At 45.2% G+C, this 11796-nt stretch overlaps 1 protein-coding gene across 1 annotated transcript in view; it reads left to right on the top strand.

Annotated features, from left to right (window-relative positions):
- Positions 1-7215, top strand: part of LOC119275356 — an 18249-nt gene extending 11034 nt beyond the window's left edge. The window contains exon 3 of the mRNA XM_037556172.1: positions 4805-7215. Coding sequence (XP_037412069.1) covers positions 4805-6922 — 2118 coding nt within the window. The 3' untranslated portion in view covers positions 6923-7215. The remainder of the gene's footprint in view (positions 1-4804) is intronic.
- The last annotated feature ends 4581 nt before the right edge of the window (positions 7216-11796 follow it).

Below are 11796 nucleotides of genomic sequence, written 5' to 3' on the forward strand. Positions count from 1 at the left end.
CCAAACACTTAAACAATTTTCACAACTTCCAAAAAAAATCTAGCACATAAAAATAAAACATGTGCAACCCGAGGAACATAAGCTACACAGTGAAGCGCGCACTTCCCTTCTATCTAGTCCGGGCAGCGCTAAGTGCTGGCCGACCGGCTCTAGGGTTCGGTTGGTCGCATGCAGACCATTAGATTGGGCCCCCATAACCGTCCTATCTCCTACCCCATGTCATCCTATTTTCTTTCCCCACCGATTTGTCCCGAATCATAGGGAGGCATGCGCTAGTTTTTCTTCTCATCCACCTTCCACGTTGCTCGCCGCATCCACCTCGCACACTCCCGCAACTTGACGCAGCTGCTGCTGCCCTCTAGTTGTCGTGTGCAGCTAATGCCGCAAGCAGGACCGCCGCTCCCGCATCTAGTGACGGTTGCAGCACATTCTTCAAGGGTTGCAAATGATTTTGCTGCAATGGTTGCAACTCTACTGCCGGTTGGTTTTGGTTCCAGCATGCGGGCACAGCGATAGCAGTGCCGTCGGTCCCAACTCCCATGCGCCGACGGTCGCCGGTACCATCCTCCCCCCGCCCCCGCCCTGTCGCAGCTCCAGTAGTCGGGGGTGACAGCAAAAATCTTACGGGTTCGGCTTTCCAAACGACGATTCCATCTCGCTGCAGTAACGGGTAATAAGTAATAACATCCCACGGTCACGAGTTCCCAGCTCGCCCGTGATCACCAGCTCCTCCGTCTTCAGTTGAAGCTTTTTATTACGTAGGTTCTAGCTTTCTAGGACGCCGGTTGTAGCATTTGGAGCTGCTGGTTGCAGCTTTGTGGCGCAAGGACGCGACTGGCGCAATTCCTGGCTAGTCGGCCTGGGAATTGTTTTGCTTCTAGTACTCTGTAGAGCTTAATTGGATCATGTATATTCATTTATTAGATCAACAAAGAAGTTTAATTGGTTGATCTGTCCATAGATATCATTAAGTATATAAGATAATTGTCAAAAGATTGTTTTTCGATCGGTGCATTGAGGATGAGTACACACCATTGTCTATATACGAAGCAAAATGAGTGAATGTAGAGAATATATATTACATTGTTTGTATTTTAAGTTGATTTTTCATTCTTAAGACAGCTCTAAGGAATGTTCTAATGTAAGGGCTGGCCTAGCCATATAGAAAATGTTCTTCAAATTTGGGTGCAAGCTGGAGAAGAGAAAATAAAATAAATTGGAAATATGAAGTCTCGGTCAAGAGAACTCTTAACAAACTTCAATTTGGATTGTAGGATAACTGTACATGTATTTTATTCTTAAAATATGGATACGAATATGCCATAATTAACTGGCATTCAGTTCCTGTTCGATCCAAATATTATTTTTATTTCTTTTATATCTTTTATTATAAGTGGTTATTACACATATGTTCCTGAGTATAGTGTACTTTTTACCTAATAATGTGATTTAAGCTGTATAAACTACCATGGCTGTAAATAGTTGTGCGCAATATATAGTGAATTATTCTACCAAGAGTTTTGCATTCCACCTGGTGATTACTTTTACCTTGCCGCGCGTGTGTGTTCTGTTGTCACGTATTTAATGGCCAGGAGGGTGAGGATTGTATCTGAGGTAGTAGTCGTGGGTCGTAGAAGTGGTATGCATTGGTGCAGGAAGTCCTCTCGCATCCGATGAACACCATCTTGGTGCTGCGATCGGCATGCTTTTATAGTTGCAGCTTCACAGTCTTCACACGCGTCATGCACCCAAACGTCTGTAGATGTGATACATTCTGGCTTACGCCTGTAGATGGCTTCATACGGAGTCTAACTGAATTTGGATATAGCAAGAAAACCTTCTTCGGGGTGAACTGTTCTAACATCCAAAGTTCCAAACTCTCATTCGGAATTAATGCTAACTAGGGACAAGTAGAGATAATACGTATCTCGATCTTCCTGGACTCCTGAAGCGGGTGGTGTTGTAGCTCTCCGCCCACGCAGATACCCACATGACATCTGGCATCTTGAGTCCACTTGAGGAGGCATGTTTAACACTAGGTGGCATCAATTGGTGCGTGTTGTCCTGGATCAAGTCTGAACATCCACATATTTTGCGTGCCGCTTCATGTTACGGATTGTACATTTGAGCAATTTGTTCCAAGAATTTTTCCAGGACAGCTTATACACATCAATGCCACATCATTTCAAATGTGGCGCCTGCGAGGTGTGCCTAAGATCTCAGTATGTGGTTCAGGTCTGTGTAGCTTGACACTTATCGAAAAGAACATAACCCTGTTTGCATCAAGCATGTATTCCTATAGAAAGTGTTAGAGCCACTTTAGGCACCCATCAGCACATATATGTATGCCTACGTAGGACTGTAACCCTGGTATGATCTTAAAACTAACTAGCTAAGTGTCCGTGTGTTGCCACGGATTAACAAATATATATATACAAAGAGAAAATTCATGTGACATGAGAGTCAAAGGTCATTTCTATGGGATGATATCTCATGGTCATGATCTAGTAGATACATACATCTCGTCATTGTCTTTCTTCCACACTCCATGTCTGAGCTACCACGCGACATTCGACTTCCTTCTCCCACCATGCATGCTTTTATCTCCTATTTCTCCTACCTTTACCTTACACGACAGTACCAAGTTTCTTGTCCAACTATCATAATCTTCTCCGGTAGGGCACCCCCTTAGATTATTACTGACTTGTACATGTTGCAAATAAGATCAACGAAAATGGATACTAAATTTCTGATGAGAAATGAGAATTCAGGGCAATATCTTCCCAAGACAATAATAATTCCAAGACAATCTTTTTATACCTTCTGTCAACATTGGGACACACATTCCACACAATAAGCATGCAATGATGTTGATACTTGATTAATTGTCATTATATGTCTACAGTAAAGATAACTTTACTCAAAACCGCCTATCTTAGCCAAATCAACAAATCTCTCTCATTAATGCAATTTTCTTTAGAAAACAAATAATAGATTCTTTCCTATCTTAGCCAAATCAACGGATCTCTTTCATTAATGCAATTTTCTTTAGCAAACAAATAATAGATTCTTTCCTACCTTAGCCAAATCAACGGATCTCTCCCATTAATGCAATTTGCTTTAGCAAACAAATAATAGATTCTTTCCTACCTTAGCCAAATCAATGGATCTCTCCCCGGTTCGCTGGGCGCGTTTCGGTGGGTGGGCGTGGGGGTGGGGGTAATTTGATGGAAATAAACCGGTTGAAAATAAACCGGTTGAAAATAAACGGATCCTGTCTCACTCTTCACTTTCTTTACAATAAACTTCAGAATAGCAATCTTGGCGAGTGATCTCGACGGGGTTCAATCGGCGTGGCGCACCGCTGATTCTTCCAGGAGTGGGTGCTGAGAGGAAGGATCCCAAACCTCCATTGTCAATCGGCCAGAGCTGCATCGTCCTTTGGATCAGAGCGTGGACGGGATCAAGACGGTAGGGTTTGAGGAATTTGTAGGACATGAGGGTTTATGGTTGGCAGCACGAGAACTCACCCATATCTTGGCAGACGGCAGGCCCGAGGTGCGGTCGTGTTCATGCTTCGGGAGCTGCCACATGCTGTCCTCGCCGCCATCAGCGACACCACCACCATCGCCTGTTGTCACCACTTCAGCGCCACGAGCGTGGGACCGAGGGACGAAGGGAAGGGAAGGAAGTGAATTGACGTACCTATGTTTGGTATATATCACACGAGGAATCAAAACTGGATGCACGTGAAAGCATAGAGATGGGAGAGGAGGACAGAGGAAGGGAAGGGCAAGAGGAACCTGAGGATGTGCGATGAAGGAGCGATGCCAAAACATCACAAAGGGGGACCCGTAGCTCGTCACGTAGCGCGGCCGCCTCATTGCCGGCTGCCACCCCGCGCTACCGCCTCCGTGCGCAGGTTCCGTTCGTGGAGCGTGAGGAGCGCATGACCTGCCTTCACCGCGGCCTGGTCCTCCCCACTATCGTGAAGCTCGCCCGCATCGCCGCCCCAATTGCTCAGGATGACGGATGAAGATCCTGCAACAGCGACGTGGGTGAGGGATGCAGCCGACGATGGAGGGATGATTTTCGTGGCTAAACCCTCCCTATCAAAATAACTACTTAAAAAAGGCAAAGATCGATGCATTAGGAAAATTAGGATTTGGAATTGATTGTCATAAAACAAAATTTTATTAATTGATAACGTGCTATCGGTACATGCCCGTTTATAACGTGTCTAGTTAGGAAACTTTGGAAAAGTTAGGAAAGTTTTTATTGTGAGGGTAAAAAAATCAATGTGAGGATATGGTGGTGGGATATGAGACGAAAATAAACCAGACGAAAATAAACCAGACGAAATATAACCAGACGAAAATAAACCGTGGACGCAATCCTACCAACTGCTCCATTAGGAGTAGAGATTTTCTCCTAAACATTGGTGATGATATACGAGACTGACATTAACAAGTGTATCTACAGAAGAACATTTAGGATTTGTGAATTTTGCAGTGGGTGTAAAGTTTAAACGCATGGTCCATCACCCATATGCATACCTGCAACACCAATGTCATTTGTGTATAACACACTTGTGCTGAAATTTCTATGATCCAAAATTAATGAACATAATGAATTATATATATGCAGCAACTTTCCCGTCTAGGGTATTCCGCTTTCCTGATGATTTTTTCAAATTGGTATACATCTGGTAGATCTGATTTGTGCTGTTCAGTTTTTCGTTTATTTTTTGTACTCACAGTTATATGTATCTTATGGTTTCAAATAATGCTCTTCAATTCTGTAGGAAGCACTTGAAAGTCCAAACCTTTTTGATGGACTGGATACTCACTCATCACAGAAACCTGAGGCCTCACAACATCACAGAGAAGAGAGAGAAAAGATATCTGAGAGAAGGAAGCAGGGGAACATCAATAATATAAAGAAGAAGGCTGACACACAAAAGCACATGAACGGCAATAAAGCCGACAAAGTGGGGAAACTACGAGATTTGGAAAATTTTATCCCTGGGCATGGCATTTTAAAGTGCACAAAGCACACATCAGTGAAAATGGTCAAGGAGAAACATGGCAATTCAGAAGGCAAGGAAATAATAGAACTCTGCCGCAAATCAGTGAAACGTGTCAAATTCTCAGAAGCAGATGCTATACTTGAGCTACCAGAACAACAAAGTCTCTGCAAGATGTTTTCAGATGCTATGGCTTCTTCATCGTCGTCCTCGTCATCATCATCGTCATTCACGCCTACCGAATCAGACAAATGCATAACTGCAGAAAGTGGTAGTTCTCATATTCCCAAGGAAGCTTTCAGTAAAGCCAAAGAAGCAAATAAGAATTCAGATCATGAGGATTCTCCTGACAAATGCATAACTGCAGAAAGTGGTATTTCTCATATTCCCATGGAAGCTTTCACTAAGTCGAAAGAAGCAAATAAGAATTCAGATCATGAGGATTCTCCTGAGCCTGGTAACAGAGAGATGTTCGCTCCTTTGATTGATCTGAATATGGCGTTACCGGAATCTACTGAATTGGACCAAAGGTATGATTCATATTCAGAGGTGCCAAATCTGGAGCATACACATGAGGGAACTTTAAGTTCTGATGTCCAATTGCTTGATGGGAGAGAAAACCGGATGAATTTTAATGTTGTTTCACAGAGACTGGAAAGCGAACAATCTACTGCTGACTTGGAACGAACAACAAATTCAAGTTCGGCAGGCACATTTTTGCATGGTGAGGCGATAAAAGTTTCTGATGTAGATGCTGCTGGTCCTCCATTGAGCTTAACTGAACTTGCTGAGACTCGTCGTGGTTGCAGTAATGTTTCAGTAAAAGACACTATGACTATGAGTACGTCTCCTTTTGCATTGCCAGATCATACATTTCAGGATTCATTTCGGCAGCACCAGAGTTGGTTTTCCACCAGCAGCAAATTTTCTTCCTGCCCATCTCATGAATCTAATGTGTCGCACAGTAAGGAGTTCAATTTTCGTTCTGAGTTGAACATGCCGCATGAGAATGGACCATTGACAGGACTGACAGTTCGTTTGATGGGTAAAGATCTTCCAGTTTGCATGACCAGAGCTGAATTGTTTTCGGAGACTGCGCAGAGGCATACAGGCACTTTCACCAATGACTATCTCAACGCAAATGTGTTCTTGCCACAACCAGGACGGCCTTTTCTCTCTTTACAAGCTCAGAATTTCCCCAATGATACAGTAAATTCCACCAGTATAATTAATGCTTCAACATATCATGCAAGCGCAAGTCAGGCACGGTCTACACATGATTACAGCCACCCTTTCCCTGCAGCTAATGTACTGTCTGGAGATCAGTTGCCATATGAAAACAGGTTTGTTGATTTTTCAAACTCGCAGACCAATCGGCCTTTTCTATTGGGCTGCCCACCTCCTCCCAATCATGGCAGTGCAGCATTCCAACAGAATTCCCCGTCGCGCCGTTATTACTCTGATCCTATCACTAGAACAGAACCACCCACAGCACCACCTTTGCCTACAACCAGACAGCATGGCACACCATCTTCAGGTTTCCATGCCAATTTGCCTCAGCAACATGTTGTGCATTCAGCAAGCTCATCAGTGGGTTTTACATTCAACCATCCAGGCCATGTAGTTCAAGCACCTTCCAACAGCATAAGAGATGTGGCCCTTTCGGCCAGAAATACAGACAACAGAATGGGGAGCGCTGTTCTTGGCAATTCCAATGCTTCGCCTAGTGGTCGCTGTGTGCAGAAGAGATCAGGCCCAGTGAAGCTCACTCCTGGGGCGAAGCATGTACTGGTGCCAAGCGATAGCACAGGTGATGGCGATTCCGCGCCTGTGTACTCATGTGTTTCGTTCGCAAGTAGGAGTACAAATGCTGCATGTCCTCAGAACAGAGCATGATACCCTTTGTTGAACTTTTGCTTGGCTGCAGTTCCATGAATCTATAAAACATCGGGGCTGTTCTTATTTAATTTCATTCATTTAGTTGGATCCTTTTGAAAAATGTTTGTTACATTTTTTTCTGCTTGTGATAGTTGTGATATTTCAAATGATTTGCTTCCTTCGTTAGTAATTATTTCCTCAGCTGAACCTGAATCCTTGGCTGGTGTAGCCTTAGACATGTACTATTTTATATTTCTGTATTGTTACTTTTGGTCTGGAAGCTAAATAGAAAATGTTACCTACATTTTGTATTTGCAACGTTCATTCTGAACAGAATAGGCCAGGAGCTCATTATATATTTTTGTCATGAAAACCCGTCAATTCTAAGTTGTCTGTAAATAATTATTCTTTCTGAGAAGACAATGTTGTTTCTGATACTGGTTGTCTTGTGCTGTGAAGTGAGAGTTATTGGCTCATTTTATGCTTTGTAGTATACCGTGACACCCACTTGAAACAAGGCTTCCGCCCTATTTTATAAAGGAGATCAAAATAAAATCGACATCTGAGGGTGTAGCGAAGATGTTGGCAACTAAGAGCATCTCCAGCAGATCCTGTATAACGCCGACCCGCAAAACGTGTTTACAGTTTGCGAAAAAACGGCTTTGCGGGCCGGTGCGGGCGGCCCAGAGTCAGACCCTGCAAAATGGACCCGTAAAAAAGAATATTCGCGGAATATCCTCTTTTACGGGTTGGCTTTGCGGGGTCTGCTCGGGTGCCGCTCCCGCCGGCCCGCAAATCCGAAATTTGCAATTCAATTTCACACAAAAATGCATTTCTTTGCTTTTTCAACGGCATTGGATACATAGTACTTCACCAAATGTTTGCTAGAATAGTAACGCCAAAGAAAATAAGAACCAAAATTATGCATTTTAGAAGATATCCAGCTTTCATAACTGCTCCCACTAGTTGGACCAATATCTTCTCCATGCATTCGTTGTTGATCTGTGGATTCTTATTTTTGCATTATTCATTCTTCTTCTTTGGTTGTAAAGAAGTAGACGTTGCTTCTCCTCTACTTTCTTCTCTAATTGCACATGCAACTGCATCATTAGCTTCAATTCTACTAAGGAGTGCACGAACATCTATTAAGTTCCTTTCTATCAATAAATCAATGTATTCTCTTTCCCAAAACCACAATGAGCATCCATCTTCCTACACACATGACGATGTTCAAAATGAGCTATCGCAATTGAACTGAAGAATACAGTGACAAAGCCGAATGAAACAACACATACCCCGTCGTTTTCACATTTAAAGAACACCCATCCGGGGTGCTTCGGCGTGCCTGAAGTTAGCCGCAGCACTGTCCGCGTGCAGTTGTCGCACTGTATTAGCGACATCGGCGAGCCGCTGCGCAAGCGCCGAGCCCGGCGGACGGACGGCCGAATCCCTGCCGGCAAACCGGCGGCGGCGGCTACAGGGCAAACCCGTACCTGCATGCGGCAATGGGGTTTTGTCAGGGCTGCGCAGGGTGCTCCCCGACCAATCCATGGCTTGGCGCAGCTACTGATTGCCGGAAAAGCCAAATCTGATCGCCTGCATCGAACGACGGTCGATCTTGTTAAAGTTGTGTCGAATATTATTGTACAAGGTAGGTTACAGTTGGACTTATAGTTGGACTGTGTGTAGGCAGGGTAGGAGTTGTGTCCTAATAGGACACTTGTATCCTAGGCCTCTCATATATAGCGGGGGTAGACACACGATGTAACCTATGCCAACATAATAGCACATGCACGCGGGGGAGCCGGCGGCGTGTGCCGGCGCCCGGGTGGCCGGGGTGCGGTATTGTGACGGTGTCATGGGGAGGAGCGCCCGTAGTCAAGCCCCGGGGATGTAGCCATGTCGGTGAACCTCGTTAACAAATCTCAGTGTCGTGCCTCGTCTGATTGCTTGGTCCTCGGTAGATCGACGGAGCACCTCAGATTAATTCTAACAATTGGTATCAGAGCCCAGGTGCCCGAAATAAATCTCGGTGAACTCACGGGTGGTCGGTCATGATTGGTGGGCTGGAAACGCTGGTGTTAGCGGGCCCATGGGTGACCGATGTGTGAGGGGGAGATTGTTGGGTTTAGTCCCACATCGATTGTGGGGACAGACATAACACGACTTATAAGGGCGGGGGTGTCCCCTCCTAATAGGCTAGTCTTTTGGGGGGAGAGGGCCCAAGGCCTTCCAGTGTTGCTCTCCGGTTGGGCCTGGTTGACGCATGTGGGTCGGAAATGCTGGTGATAGCGGACCCTGGATTGCGTAACAGATCTGCAAATTTCCGGCCCGCCGACATAGGAGGAAGTGGCGGAGGGCAACCTCGGGCGTGTGGCGGCCTTCCGACGTGATCCCGCCGGCTACTTTCGCCGGAATCATGGGCGGCGGCCCGGCGGTGGGGTGAGGGGGAGAGGGGCGGCGGTGGGTGGGGAAAAGCGCGGGCTGAAATGTCCTCCCCACCAACCGCTCCCGCTATATACGGGGTGCCGAGGGACCGAGGGGCGGAGCCCATGTTTTCGCGGGTTGGGACGGGAATTATGCCGCGCCCCGCAAAAACTTTTACGGGTCGGACACATTTACGGGGTCTGGTCGGGCAAGATTTCCTGCGCCGACCCGTAATTTGGCGGTTATTTTGTGGGTCACGGCTTTTTACAAGGTCTGCTAGAGATGCTCTAAGTCGACCAAGAACCACGAGAAGCCACACCCAACAAGTACATGAGACCACCCAACAAGTACATGAGACCACTAACTAGGAATGAAAACCCCAATTCCTTAGGAAATCACCGGACACCGTTACACCGCACACACCAAACTATCGCCAGAGAGGGCCACCTGCCCTCTCGCTCAGCGATGGGAGCGTCGATCCTACTTGCAGACAGCGAGGACCTAGAATGGTAACAAGATGCCATGTATAAAAGGTAGGGGGACCAACGGTACTACCCATGCCACAGTCAAAGAAGCTTCATGCAAGGATCCATGCCTAAAGACGTTGGCGCACTGTGACCAGAAGATAGCTGAGCTCCACGATGACGCCCCCGAGAGGGTAACTATGCACCATGCGGCCACTGGAGTAGGTCTCGTTGGTATTCTAATTACATGAAATGCAGATGGATTCAAAAAATAAGGAAAATTGGTGTCATCGTGGCGTGATCTCGAGACCCCATATAATTTTTTTGTAAAGTTTGGCACAAGTTGTGATGATCGCTCCTTGGAACCCAAAGCATCTCACAAGAAGGATTATAGTTTCCAAAAGGAGATGTGGCAATTCGAACTCCAATCGGCGGTGACTTCATCGTTTCGCCTAAAAAATTTCACAGTACGCAATCACCATTGTATCCTAGATTTAATTTTCTGGTGCATTTGAGGGCTCGTTTGCTATATTTAAGGTATTTTTGTATTTACCATGCATTCAGTGCATATAAATCAAATCTCAACTGCAACTACACGTGGTTTTTGACAAAGAAGCTCTAAAAATAATCATTTGTGTGCCGCTTTGCATGTTTTCAGTCATTTTCCAAGGAATGAGAATAATTTTCAAACATTTCAGCTGCGAGATGTGGCCATCGATGTAGGGAATGTTAGTAATTTAATGATAGGAAATGCAGATGGACTCTAAAAATCATGAAATCGACGTGTCACCGTGGCATGATCTCAAGACCTCGTGGAAATATTTTTGGTAGTTTGACACAAGTTGCAATGATCGCTCCTTGGAAATTAGAGCATCTCACAAGAAGAATCATAGTTTCCAAAAGGAGGCGTGGCAATTCAAACTCCAATCAATGGTGACTTCATCGTTTTCCTCGAAAAAAATTCCACGCTAGGCAATCACCATTATATTCTAAGTTTGATTTTCTGGAGCATTTCACGGCTCATGTGCTATATTTCAGCCATTTTTTGTATTTACAGGCATTTAGTATATATAAATCAATCTCAACTGCAACCACATGTGATGATGAGAGGGATAAGGATTGCCATTCGATCTTGGTGCATCCTATGGTGCAGACGTATGATCCGTGGGTTTGGGGTTCTGGCCAATCAGAATGCACAACTCACATTGCGCACGCTAGGGGTCATTGGCCACGGTTTGATAGACATATGACTTTCGTGAATGAACCGTGTGCTAGTGATAAATTAGATTGCATATGTTCAGTTACATACTGGAGTGAGATCAATTGAATGTGCTAGCTCTATGGTATATAATCATAAATAGTTCAAATTCATTGCTCGGGCTGACAACATATTGATACGTCTCCATTGTATCTATAATTGTTGATTGTTCCATGCCAATATTCTTCAACTTTCATATATTTTGGCAACTTTTTATACTATTTTTGGGACTAACATAATGATCCAGTGCCCAGTGCCAGTTCCTGTTTGTTGCATGTTTTATGTTTCGCAGAAAACCAATATCAAACAGAGTCCAAACGGGATAAAAATGGACGGAGAATTATTTTGGAATATTTGGGATTTTCCGGAGGAAGAATCAACGCGAAACGGTGTCCGAGGTGGCCACGAGACAGGGGGACGCGCCCTGGACTCTCGTGGGCCACCCGTAAGGCGGTTGACGCTCTTCTTTTGCCGCAAGAAAGCTAATTTTACGAGAAAAATCTGGGCGAAAGATTCACCCCAATCGGAGTTACGGATCTCCAGATATAAAGAAAATGGTGAAGGGGCAGAATCAGAGAACGCAGAAACAGAGAGATAGATCCAATCTCGGAGGGGCTCTCGCCCCTCCCAAGCCATGGGAGCCAAGGACTATAGGGGAAACCCTTCTCCCATCTAGGGAGGAGGTCAAGGAATAATAAGAAGAAGGGGGCCTCTCTCCCCCTTGCATCCGGTGGCACCGCAGC

The sequence above is a fragment of the Triticum dicoccoides genome, chromosome 3B (assembly GCF_002162155.2).
Source record: "Triticum dicoccoides isolate Atlit2015 ecotype Zavitan chromosome 3B, WEW_v2.0, whole genome shotgun sequence".
NCBI lineage: Eukaryota > Viridiplantae > Streptophyta > Magnoliopsida > Poales > Poaceae > Triticum > Triticum dicoccoides.